Consider the following 14134-nt stretch of genomic DNA (forward strand, 5'->3'; position numbering starts at 1 on the left):
TGTGTCCTAAAGTAGTGTGGTGCAGATTAACTTTATGAAAGCCAAAGAAGAATTTAGCAGAATATTTAACTTTCCTATGCATGGACATCGCCTGGCATAATTTTATGGTCATTCTATTGCCTAACATTTAGTGTCTGTTTGTTGTTGCCCCACCCCCACAAGTTGCTTTTATGAAATAAATACCGAATCCTATAGGGAATAGTTCCTAGAGGAATCCCTGTCTAGTCCAAAGCCCCGCCCCCTCGTGCGTGGCGCTGTCCATCACAGTAGTGCTGCTCTCTGAAACTCCGCGAGCTCAAGCGCGCGCCCGAGCAGATCGTTGCTTAAGCGCGAGGCGACGGCTGGTAAAGTTCTGCTGCTCAGACTCTGGAGGATCAGTCAGTGTCCAACGAATGAGGAAGGAATTCATGCACCATGTTCTGCTATCTGAACACTGTCGCTTGAGATCAGGAAGAGTGCTGTAAACTTACAATCATGTTTTGGACTATTTTGTTGCCATATTGTGTGACTTTTGTGTTGGGAAATAAGACCGACGAACGAATACCTTTCTTTCACGGGCATGTGTTTGAAAACTCTCCACCTGGCTCAAAAGTGAACGGACTGAGTATCCCGGTGAAGCGCATCGACCCGCAGAGATGGTGCTCCAAGTCCGGGATGCACCTAAAACTCCTGGGGGACAGGAGTGAAGATTTTCACGTATTTGCCCACCACAAGCGAGGACACATATTATTGAAAACCTCTAACGTTCTCGATCGAGAAGAGCGCGCTGAATATTTCCTCAGCGTCGCGCTGTGCTGTCAGAGCTGCGCTTCAGCTGAACGCGTCGTGGCCGAAGTTGCTTCTATCAAAGTGGACGTGCTTGACACGAATGACCACGAGCCCACTTTCCAACATGCAGACGTGAAAATAACTTTGGACGACGCCACGGCCCTGAGGTCAGTGGTGTACACGGTGAAAGCAGAGGACATTGACAGTGGCAAAAACGCCGAGCTCATTTACTACGCGCTCCCGAGAAACGGCAGTTTCTATGTAGTGCCCAAAACCGGTGACATCCTCCTCGTGGACTCAATTCTCGGTCTCGCGCAGACCATAAAGTTCAGCGTGTTTGCACGAGACCACGGCTGGCCCGCTCGGACCAGTCGGAATATGGATATAGAGATCAGTCCGCGCCAATGGCCAGCCCCTCCTCAGCTCGATAACGGACTCTCGAGAAAGTCCCGGTCCGTGCCGGAGCCGGTGCTTATCACCGTGTCTGAAGACGCGAGTATTGGCTCCGTCATAATGAATCTGCACCCGGTGAGGTTTCAACAAGCCAGCTTTGAGCTGCTTCGCCCGGACGCGGATAACTCTCCCGTCACCGTGAGTCGGGACAGCGGAGATTTGGTTATATCGCGGCGGCTCGACCGTGAGACGCAGCCGCTAGTGGAGATAACTGTAAAAGTACAAGATAAGCGAGGTGAGTGCGCCGTGACTAATCCAAATATCTGTACAACATGACTATGTGCCCTGGTCCCTTCCACACCTGTACAGTAGCCTACGTGACAGTGGCAGATTTCACCTGAACACCCAAAATGACGCGCGCCTCCTCTCCTCCCTTCAGATTGAGCATGTCATCTCAAGCTTCCCTCATTATAGATGCTCAAAGTTCACAGGAATCAAAGTTTAATTATCACTGAGCCAAGGCGCAGATGAACCGTGGTTGCTGCTCGAATAAATGCGTTCACTTGCGTTGTTGTGACGCAGAAATGTATTCATACACCTAGGTGATAAATACTGCAAATTACATCAAATTATTATATAATTTGGAAACTCAATTTTCACATTAGTGGGATTTATTGTGAATTATGCAAATGTCTTTTTTTCATCATCAACAACATCTATGCATCCATTTTACTTGTAACTATAATTTTGGTCATCATTTTAGTTTCATTGGATTTTCTTAATCAGTAATTCAATTCAAAGTTGTCAAAATAAGTGCAATTAACCAATCATTGCAGGCTGGCAGCAATTTTTCAATTAAGTTCAAGCTTTACATTCTAAGTGGTTATGCATATTCCTTTGTTCATCCAATCATGATTTTCTTCTGCTCGACTCCTTTGCCTTTAAATAAGTCGTCTCCATATACAGGTCATTCAGGCAATGCCCAGCAATCTGTGTTTGTTTTTGTGTGTGAGGAGGGAGAGAAGGAGGGAATCTGGTAAGATAATCACATGGGTCCTTTTACCAAAATAATGCTTCTCTATTCACCTTTAATTGCGTTCTTTGCATTTCCAGGAGATCCCAATGCATCAAATTGACTTTTGGCACGAATTCGGGGTGATTTAATCCTTTTGAGTTGGAGATTGTGCTCTACTTCCCTTCATGCTTGCATTAGCCATGTAATCCCAACTCATTCACTTTCTCATTGTGGGGATTTAAGACAGCTCAGTTAGGAGAAACTGCTCATATTTGAGGAGGTGATCGGGCATGATTTAGCAGTCTGTGATTTAATTAGTGTTGGTTTATTAATCAGGGGCTTTCTGCTTGCTGGACCTGTAGCTCTGGAGCTACTGCTTTTTTTTTTTTTTTTTGCATCTCCGTTCCAAGCACATGTTCAAGGGCGCTTGTTTGTGCGTGTGGGAATGTTTGCAGGTCTGTGAATGTTGTGCGGTGTGCGGCCAAGCTTCGCACAAACAATGAGGCCAAACATCTGGTTTTAATGAGTAAGAAGAGCATCTGCTGACCTCAAATTTGCCTGTGGCTATTCGGAAGTAATGAGCTTCCAGGTAACCACATAATTTATATATATATATATATATATATATATATATATAAAGGGGTATTTTTTAAAGATATTTATATCTTCCCTCTTTAGCTTTGAAAAATAGATTTTTTTTTTTTGAATCCAGCTCTTTTAAATACTGCAATTTTGAACTATGAGACAAAATTATCTTTTGAATTAGCTGAATGTTATTCATTTTTAATATTAAGAAGCAAAAAAAAAAAAAAAAACAGTCACTAAGCGAGGACTTGCCATCTGAACAAATCTTTAAGCGTACACGCTGCAGGAAAAAGTTGCAAGACGACAACCTTGCAAAGCAATTGGTGACGGCCTCTATGGCAACTTTAAAACCTCCAAGCTATACTTGGATCTTCTGTAGGTATTCAATGATTAATATATGGAGAAGATCAAAACAAATTCTGAATGCATTTTGCAGGCCGCTGATTCTCTAATATAGAATATTTTTCTACAGAACAGTCGAAGAAGTGACAATGTCTGGAGGTGAATGTAGAATGTCTTCATTATCTCACACTGCTGTCAAGATTGCTGAATGTTAACACCATCTCGCTTCTGTGTGCTAACTGGATGAATGTACAGTGTGCCATTTAAATTAAGTGCTTTTTGTTATACCTGACCTAAGATAAATCAAATATTCACATATTGAAATGATTTGATGTGCCATTACTAATTCAATTAAATTCAAAGATTGCTTTATTGGCATGACCGCACATCATACAATATTGCCAAAGCTTGGAATACATAGAATAATTATAAAGACTTCAAAATAATACAAATCTAAATTAAATCTAAATGTACAAATTAACAGTGTTCATTTTTTTTTTTAATAGCCGTTTATGAACATTTCAAAATTCGGTGAAGAATTCAGTGTGTAAGTGTTTTCGCGTCTGTGTGTACGAGCATGTGTGAGTGCATCACTGATCAGTCGTCAACTGTCTCTTTTTGTGACCAGCATCAATGTATCTGGCTGCTAGTATGATACAACACCTAAGATATGTTGAAATTTTATTGTGTTGTTTAATTTTATAAAGTTAAGGCAAAGTATTAAACATTTTGTAAAAGTCCCTCTAATGTCCTCATAGTTGGGGCAGTTGGTGAGGAAGTGTTGCTCTGTCAGATGCGACAGTAAACATTATCACTATCAGTTAAAATTTCTGCTTTTGACTTTTGACAAATTTTACAAGCATGTCTTAAAAGACACACACAAAAAAATCCAGTTAAATTTATGCCAGAATTCACTGTAATAAATTGTGACAAATGTTTCCGGTATTACAGGATGACATGCTGTTCAAAAGTTTTGGATCGGTAATATTTTTTAATGCTTTTAGTAGAAGTCTCTTCTGCTCACCAGACAACAACAACAACAACAGAAAAAATAACTGTATAAAATAAAGTTTCTATTTTAATATATTTTAAAATGTATTTTATTCCTGTGATAAAAGCTGAAATTTCAGCATCATTACTCCGGTCTTGAGTGTCACATGATTCTTCAGAAATAATTCTATATGATGATTTTGATGCTCAAAAAACATGAATTATGTTGAAAACAGTTGTGTACAGTTTATTTTCAGGATTCTTTGATTAATAGAAAGTTGCATAGAACAGCATTTGTTTAGATTGCGTTAATTTCCTTAGTTTGTAACAGAATCTTTTGTATCATTTTAAATATCTTTACTGTAACTTTTGGTCAATTTAATTCATCCTTGATGAATAAAAGTAGTGATTTCTCTTTTCTTTCTTTCCCCCCAAATATAAAATAAATTCCAAACTACACTTTTTTTACGGTATAGTGTTAAATGTTTCAAAAGATTTCTATTTCTGATAAATGCTGTTCTTTTGAACCTTCTATTCATCAAATAATCCTGAAATAAAAATGTGAATAACTGTTTTTTTTTATAAAATTGGGAAATGTTTCATGAGCATTAAATCATTATATTATACATATTTCTGAAGAATCATTTGACACATAATTATATATCAGTATCTATATCAGTAATGATGCTGAAAGTTCAGCTTTGTCATCACAGGAATAAATGACACTTTATGATAAAGAAAACAGCTGTTTTGAATTGTTATAATATTTTAAAATATTACTTTTTTTTATTCAAATAAATGCAACCTTGATGAGCAGAAGATTAGACCTCCTCGTGGACTCAATTACACTTTGTGTGGAGGATGTCGAGCTTTGAAGCTTCTTTTAAAAATATTAAAAATCTTACCGATCCAAAACTTTTCACTTGTACTGTGTGTGCTTGTATATTTTATTTATATATTTTAAGTGTTAATGTTTACATACCAATCTTGAATCACTTCAGAAATCATGTTTTGGTTGCACTTTATTTTACAGTATGTGTGTTTACAGTGTACTTTCCTTTAAGTACTGTGTAATATAAGGTAACTACATGGGTTAGGTTTAAGATTATGGTTCAGGGTTATACTCTGTTATTAAGTACATAGCCTAGTGTGTACATGGTGACAACACTGTAAAATAAAGTGCTCTCCACATTTTTACCTTAAAATGTACTGTCAACTACAAGGATAATACATGCCATTTATTACTAAACTATCTCAAGTCTCTGTGTATTAAAGGTAACTTGCAGTTAACCAAAAACAAAAGACTATTGATTATTGCTAAACCATTTATTTTTACAATAAAGGCCTACTGTATATTTTGATTTTAAATTTTTTGCATTGCCATTTTTTGCTGTACAAGTATACATAACTGATAAATATTCATAAATGTAAATTATTCTTGACATCATCTCTCTTCCGACAAATCACCCCATACATCTCCCTTTCCTTGCATGTTGATGTGTTGTGTCTGAGTGAGTCTGGGTAATTTGGGCAAATAGTCCAGTCTGAGTTGTCTTCCTGGGTCTTTCCTTCCTTTCCCTCTGTGTTTCTTCATTAGCTTTCTCACTCTCCACCTCACGCTCTATCCTTTCAATCGTAACCCTTCTGCTTTCTTGTCAGAGCACGTCTGATGCTTGCCAGTCTTTGTGGTATCAGTGCTGTGGGATCAATTAACCCCTGCACAGAGGATGCCAATAGATAGCGTGTGTATGTGTGTGTATATCAATGACAGTCCTCAAACCAATCTCAACAGTGCAATATAATTTTACCTTAGAGATGCCATCAACTCAAGCCCTTGCTCAAGCCCTCGTTCTCTCTCAATTAGACATGATGGTGTTGAGCTCCTTGTAATTCAGTGCAAGTTTTCAGATTGACACTAGCCTATTCTTCTCTCTCTCCTCTCTCAGCTGGTCCAGTATGTTCTTCTCTTAGTCATTTTATTTCTCTATATTTCATTGAGGAAAATAGTCTTCCTTATTACTGCTGCACGTAGAACATGGCCCAGGTGTCCGAAACCATGTTTTTTGCATTAGACCAGCAAGCATGTGTTTTGCAAGGGAGATTCTGAGGCTGAGCCCCATTCTGGTAATGGCCCTAAACACACATATCACAGGGCTTAATTTGAATGACAGGCTCAATGTTTTTCTGGGTCTTGACCAGCCTTCAATACTGAAAATCTGTTAATCTGGTCAGCATGAGCCAAAGAGTTACCACAGCATATGGGGAGCTTCTTCCGCCGTGGACACAGAGGAGCTAGCAAATGCTTCACAGGGTCATACATTTGCACATGCACACACATAGACTCAAACACTCAAGCAGAAGCCTTCAAACTGTGTACAAAACCTGCCCTCTAGCAGACAATATATTTATACTTCCAGATAGACTTGCTGTGTATGTTATACAGATAGGTCTTAAAGGTCCATATGCGAAGATTTTCTTACACCTTTGGACATGTCATGTACAACATTTCACCAACGTTTTTTTTTTTCTTCTCCGATATAATTATACTGGAAAAGTGAAAATGGCACACAGATCATGTCTTTAGATCAGTGGTTCTCAACCTTTGCAAACTTTCAGAAGGGACCTGATAAATAGTAAAAATATTTAAATTTAGTTTTTGATCCTAATTGATCCCAATTCAAATGTATTAAAAACACCGAAAATAAACATACACAGAATTTAAACTGACATCTTATTTTTGAGTTCACTTGTTTTTATTACAACTGAAGTACCCGAGGTACATATCAGTTTAGATAGGAGGGCCTGCGAATATTCTCGAACAAAGGGGGTTGAGAACCATTTATTTTAGATTTTGTTTTCCATACATTTTTCAATAGTTGTTTTTTTAGTTCCTAATATTTTTTTTTAAATTACATTTGTACATTACATTTATTAATTTATCAGCAACTTTTATCCGAAGCAACTTATAAATGAAAAACATCACACACGTTTTTCTTACCTCTTAAAAAAAAAAAAAAAAAAAAACTGTTGACCTACATTCAAACCAAAGGTGTCTAAATAAGCGTCTTATTGTTTTTTTTTATATCTTCTATATATACATTATATATTATATTATATTATATTTCTTATCTCTTTTTAGAGAGAGAGAGAGAGAGAGAGAGAGAGAGAGAGAGAGAGAGAGAGAGAGAGAGAGAGAGAGAGAGAGAGAGAGAGAGAGTGAGTGTGAGTGCGAGCTTTGTCCTTTGTCCAAAGGATGGAGATAAAGTATGTGTAAAGACTGACAGGTATGGAGAAAACTATTTAAATAATTTAATGAACTCTAGAGTAAAATTAATATTTAATTTAACAATGTAGCAAATATAGAAACACCAAAGTCAGAGAGAATCATTGTTAAGAACATTTAGTAAGTATAAATCCTCGTTCAGCAGCAGGTCAGACCTCATTCTGTAAAATCTAAGCATACATTAAGCCATTATAACATGATGTGGGAGTTATGTGGGAAACAATGGGCTTAATGACTTTCTGATAGTCACCCAGGGCTCTCCACACAATGTGTGTGGCAAAATGAATAAGAGAGGTGTGTTACAGTCCAGATAGGTCAGCAACGTGCGGTCAGGGTAGGCAGTGCCTCACCAAAGGAAATGTTAATATTACATTTATTAATCCCAAGAGCTTTATTCATTCACCAAATTATTAATTGCATTTATTTTATTCCAAATATAAATTTTTGTAAAAAATAAAAAATACATACTCCTTTTGCCATTGTTTGCTCCTAAAAACCATTGTTTCATGCAGGAAATTCAAGGCCATGGCCAATGAGGCAGAGGTTAGCACTGCCTCTTTGGTCCATAGAATGTAGTTTATGTAGATTTGCGCATACGCAAGACAGTTCTCATGCTGTCTTGAATTATCAACATTGAGACCGAGACTGAGATGTTTCATATCACGTGATCCACTTGCTCTCACTCCATCCGCGATTCCGACTTTGCTCTGTATGCAGGCAGCGATGTGATGATGCCTGATATGAACTTTGGTTGCTACATTAACTGAATGAATATACAGTGGCTTAACTTTGTTTTAAAAAGTGGGTGGAACAAGTGTGTGTGTGTGTGTGTGTGTGTGTGTGTGTGTGCATGCGTATGTGTGTATAAATGACTAAATCACGTGAATAAATACATTGATCTGACAATTTGACATGTGTCCTTTAATGGTCCAGTGGTAGAACTTTTGCCAATCTTGTCAGAGGTTCAAGGTTCTAATTCCGCACTCGTATATATTTTTTTTATTTTTTTATTTTTTTTTCTCATCAAAACTGAATATGTGGTTGTATTATAATAAGTAGGGACACGTTTGGTTGCATTTTTCTTTTGTGATTTCACCGGAACGAACAGTCTCCGAAACAGATTGAAGCCCGCGTGTATGTGAAGACTGTGTGAGCTACGAGATACACTGTAACCGTGCCACCGATCGCAGGGGTAAATTACGCCCCTGTGAATATGCCACATTGATAGGCCACAGTCTACCCATGACAAGATTTCACCGCACTTTACGGAGACAGGCAGATGAAAAGTGCACTGTGACATGTCTCCGAACATTGATGTTAGAACAGTAGTGGCTCCATTTTATCACGTCCGTAAAAGCAGGTGTGAATTTAAGACATCCTGTGGATTTCTATCGAAATTACTAGATTTTACGGTAACACTTTAGAATACTGTATCTTACTTACTGCATAACTAATAAGAAATTAATGAAGAACTAATAGGTAATTCTTCATTAACTACTTCTTCACTACTGTTAACTACTAAGGAAGATGTGTTAACTAATCAGTATGTAATATAATTTTATGATTGTGTTAAGTATCAGTTAGTTAATCAATAGCTAATTAATTCCGTCATACCTCCTGAAGAACTACTATTAATTATCTATTAATTAAGGTTCAAGAAAAATAACTATGAAGTAACTACAAATTAACAGTCATACACAGTAGTCAGTTTGTCATTCTTCAGCACTAATAAGAAAGATAAGTGCAGACATTTACCTATAGGCTACGATCTGCAAATAAGCAAAAACATGTCATGTATATTACACCTTATTATTATACATTTTAAACTTCTTTTGCACCATTCAAGTTCCGGCAATATCGCGGTAGCCACATACACTGAGCCTGGGTTCTCCCAAGGTTTTTTTTCTCCATTCTGTCACCTGATGGAGTTTTGGTTTCTTGCCACTGTTGCCTTTTTCACCTCTCTTCGCCTTTGTCGCCATTGGCTTTTGGCTTGCTTAGTTGGGGACATTTAACATTTAATTTTAATTTAACAATACTATTATAACATTGTTTTCCTATTATCAATGTGAAGCTGCTTTGAAACAATTTGTATTGTAAAAAGCGCTATATAAATAAATAAAGGTGACTTGACTTGACTTGACAGTGATTTGGTGACGCAAGAGCGCGGGCATTTGCATCCTCCTCTGGAGAGTTCTCCGCGCCGCCGATTTGGTGCATTTTATTTAATCCATAAAATCATTACTGTGCTGTAAATCATTTTGTTTTATGCAAGGCAACATACACGATGTCAGTTACCCTATAGCTATAGCTAAATCTATTTACATCAGATGTTAAAATCTGTTCTCAGAGCTGTGCACTGTTATGGGCAGGTTATGGAGTCAAGTATTTTTTTTATTCTAAAATGTTTGTTAAATGAGTTTAAATGTAAACAGTATTATACATGTTAAAACGAAATAATTTTTTTTACAGTAAGTTTGATTTGAGTCAGAAGTATGTGGTAATTCTTTATTAATTACTAATGGGTTCCCTATATTGTCACTTTAGAATACTGTTTCAGGTTTTAAGTAATTCCTGAAGGACTATCTAATAATTATTTATTAATTACTTATAAGTTCCCAATATTTTCAGTTTCCCTCAGTCGTTGCCTCAAATACATGAATTTACTCAGTGGCATTCTATGCTGAGGAAAACAGACACACACAGTACTGTATATAAAATATACATATAATCTGAGGTTAGTTTTGCATGACTGTTCAGTAGTTACTTCTTAGTTATTTTTCTTGAACCTAGTAGATAATTAGTAGTAGTTCTTCAGGAGGTATGACAGAATTCATTAGTTATTGATTAACTAACTGATACTTAACACAATCATACAATTATATTACATACTGATTAGTTAACACATCTTTCTTAGTAGTTAACAGTAGTGAAGAAGTAGTTAATGAAGAATTACCTATTAGTTCGTCAATAATTCCTTATTAATTCTGCAGTAAGTAAGATACAGTATTCTAAAGTGTTACCGATTTTACTCATAAAAAAAAAAATATTATTGACCAATGGTAAAAGTGACCTCTCCTTTCTTTTACATTTTAAAAAGACAAATTATTGCTCTAGTCATACTGAAATTGAATTTTGAAAGAGCACGCAAATAGTCTTAAACTGTGCATACACTAACAGACACAGACCACATACCCCACATTGCCTATTAAGAAGCGAATAAAGCTGTATGACAGAATGTGTGAGTGTCACGGCCCCATCATCTCATCTCTCGATCTCTGTTCCTCACTCCGCAGTGAGACACGCTCAGTATTGGTAATTGCTGTTCATGCTGCACACAGCCTATATCCTACAGCCTCTCTTAAATTAGCCTTGTGTCACTGCATTTATGCCCCAGACTCAAGATTGAATGTGCGTTTGTGTGGTTATGTAAGGATCTGTTTATGCTGAATGTGCGTGTGTGTGTGTGTGTGTGGCTGGCAAGACATACTCCGCAATAGCCGGATTGCTTAATTATCAGAAGGCAACTAGGTACTGATCCAACTCTCTCTCTCTTTCTCCATCTTGATTATTATTCCATCACTGATTATTTCATCAGTCGGTCTACAGTCTTGGCCCATCTTGGTGTTGTTTTCTTTTTCTTTTTCTTTTCTTTTCATGTGTTCAGCTTAGTACTGTTCTGTGATTAGTTTGTATCCAATCTGGCTCTCTCTGATATAGGAGACTGTGAGTGTGGCAGCCAAGTCTCCTAATTGCCAGACTTAATCAAACAGACAAATGGGAGGATAGCAGGCAGCCTGTGACCTTTGCAAGATGGCATCCTCGCCTCGGCTCTTGAGCAAGATAGTTGCCAGCCAGCTCCTCTCTTAATAATGCTGACAAAAGCAACTGAGTCTGTGACTGCAGTACCATTTCCTGTCCGCATCTAATAGGCCATGTGGCCTATGAATCGCTGGATTCTGTGATAACAGTGCTAACTCTTCCGTGCCTCTGTTGTTGCCCACTATGGCTAATGTTTGTCCTATGACATTCATCATAAGGATCTGTTATATATATTTGTGTGTGTTTGGAGGGAGTGTGTGGAAGCTGATGGCATAGATTTGGCCCTGGAGAGCACTAGCTGAAAGTGATGCAACATTAGCAGGCAAGAAGCTTTTTGTGGTGTAGTTTCACAGCAATCAATCTATTTTGAAGTTTACACTGTCAACCAATGGTGTTGCAGTGCATTGGGGTGGAAATGTGATCTTTCATAGGTGGCTCAAAATCTAAACACAGAACAATTATCTTATTTTACAAATGTTTTATCATTACATAATATCCACTCGAACCTCTACACACAGACTGGCAACAGAATCGCCATTGGCTAGTAATTGTATAGTTTACTCAAAAGATTTTTGATACATGCATATGGCACATTCCAGATCAAACGAGCTTCTCCACACAATGACTTGAAAGCATAGTAACTGAACTTTTAAGAAATATCAGCCAATCAATGATCAGTGATGAAATTTGTGTGAATGAAAACATATTTTATGAATGCATTTGTCATATTAAAAAAAAAAATATATATATATATATATATATATGGGATAATGGGTTTGCAGTGGTGCTTGAGACATTATTGGTCACTTAATGTTTCTGGAAAAAAGACTAATAATATGTTATATTTACCATGTATTACAATAACTAATAATACATACCTAATTCTAACATGCTTCTGGACTCATAAATATTACTCATGTTGTCTGCTTTCACTTGAACTAATTTGCTGAAATCAAAAGGTGGATGGTGATGCGGTGTGCCAAAAATTATCATATCACGTTTTTTTTTTTTTTTTTAGTAAAATCACACCATTTTATTATCATTCTTTATTTATGAGAGAGAGAGAGAGAGAGAGAGAGAGAGAGAGAGAGAGGTTGCAATTTAAGTCCAACATTATTTAATATATACATCAATGAGCTTGCTGTTGAGTTAGATCAATGTGCTGCTCCTGGCCTCACCCTTCTAGATCGAGAGGTGAAGTCCCTGTTTTATGCTGACGATCTCGTTCTACTGTCTCCTACTAAACAAGGATTACAGCAACAGCTAGACATCGTAGAAAAGTACTGTCAGAACTGGGCTCTGGCTGTAAATATGAAGAAAACTAATATCATGATCTTCCAAAAACGCCCAAGATGTCAGGAGAACAAACATCAATTCACCATCAATAATGATGTCATTTAACACAGCATGAGCTATACCTACCTTGGTATAACCATATCAGCATCAGGGAGTTTCAACATGGCAGTGAATGAACTAAAAGAAAAAGCTCGAAGAGCTATACATGCAATTGAGAGAAAATTCTATAACTTCCAAATTCCAATTAAAATCTGGCTTAAAATATTTGACAGTGTCATCCAGCCCATTGCGCTATATGGTAGTGAAATATGGGGTCCACTCAGTCATCAGAGCTATACCCGTTGGGACAAACACCCAACAGAATCTCTTCATGCAGAATTTTGCAGATACATTCTACACGTACACAGAAACACACCAACAAATGCATGCAGAGCAGAATTAGGCAGATACCCCCTGATAATTAACATCCAAAAGAGAACACTCAACTTTTTTAACCACCTGAAATCCAGCCCCCAAAACACACTTCACTCCAAGGCCCTCCGAACCCAGGAGCTGAGCCCAGAAAAGAGTCCCCTATGTCAACTGGTACTAAGACAAACTGCCCCACATCAGAGACAGTCTGAGCAGCCTCAGAACAACACTGCCGTCCAAACACCAATCAGAGTCAAGCAAATCATAGCACAATGCAAAGAAACCTATCTGGAACATTGGAAAGAAGAAACTAAAAGCCAAAGTAGACTAGAATGTTATCTGACCCTAAAAAGAGAATATAAATTAGCAGAATATCTCTCTACTGTCAGAGATAGAAAGCAGAGACAGATCCTAACCAGGTACAGGCTCAGTGATCACAAACTGGCAATTGAAACAGGAAGACACAAAAAATTGTGGCAACCAAAAGAAAACAGAACGTGTGATCACTGTTTGACAGGTGAGGTTGAGACGGAGATGCACTTTCTCCTAAAATGTGAAGCGTTCAAAGACGCAAGGAACCTTTACTTTAACAAATTTAACTATATAATCCCAAATTTCATAGACCTGGATGACATTTCTAAGTTAAACTTTCTCCTGGGAGAAGGAGACAAAACTTATCTTGCTGCCCAATATATTCAAACATGCCACAACCTGAGGGGCAGTGAATGAGTAATCGACACACACACACACACACACACACACACACACACACACACACACACACACACACACACACACACACACACACACACACACACACACACACACACACACACACACAAATATATCCAAATATTGTGTTAAGTGTTTGTGTATGTATATGTGCATGTATATATATGTGTGTGTATGTATATGTATATATATGTGTATAGAGTATTTGTATATGTTGTATATGCTTTGGCAACATTGTTTGAAAAACTTTCATGCCAATAAAGCCCCTTTGAATTGAATTGAAAATTGAATTGAGAGAGAGAGAGAGAGAGAGAGAGAGAGAGAGAGAGATTACACCTCAATGATCCATTAATAATCCGCATTGTTTACAAACATTTAAAGAAACATAAAGAGAATAAGTCCTTATAAAACTGGTGAAAGCAGAGTCTCTCACTGATATAGGCTACATAAAGATGGGGGTTAATGATTGAGAATGAATTTTCACTAATGCGCAGAAT

The 14134-nt window shown here is 37.4% G+C and overlaps 1 protein-coding gene across 2 annotated transcripts in view; it reads left to right on the top strand.

The window, feature by feature from the left end:
- Positions 1 to 295: 295 nt before the first annotated feature.
- Positions 296 to 14134, top strand: part of LOC120469136 (neural-cadherin) — a 283986-nt gene continuing 270147 nt past the window's right edge. The window contains exon 1 of one of the 2 annotated variants that reach the window (XM_089129359.1): positions 296 to 1456. In XM_089129359.1, coding sequence (XP_088985485.1) covers positions 475 to 1456 — 982 coding nt within the window. In that variant the 5' untranslated portion in view covers positions 296 to 474. The remainder of the gene's footprint in view (positions 1457 to 14134) is intronic. The other variant, XM_039657904.2, reaches the window with a different exon arrangement.

The sequence above is a fragment of the Pimephales promelas genome, chromosome 1 (assembly GCF_988280905.1).
Source record: "Pimephales promelas chromosome 1, fPimPro1.hap1.1, whole genome shotgun sequence".
Classification (NCBI taxonomy): domain Eukaryota; kingdom Metazoa; phylum Chordata; class Actinopteri; order Cypriniformes; family Leuciscidae; genus Pimephales; species Pimephales promelas.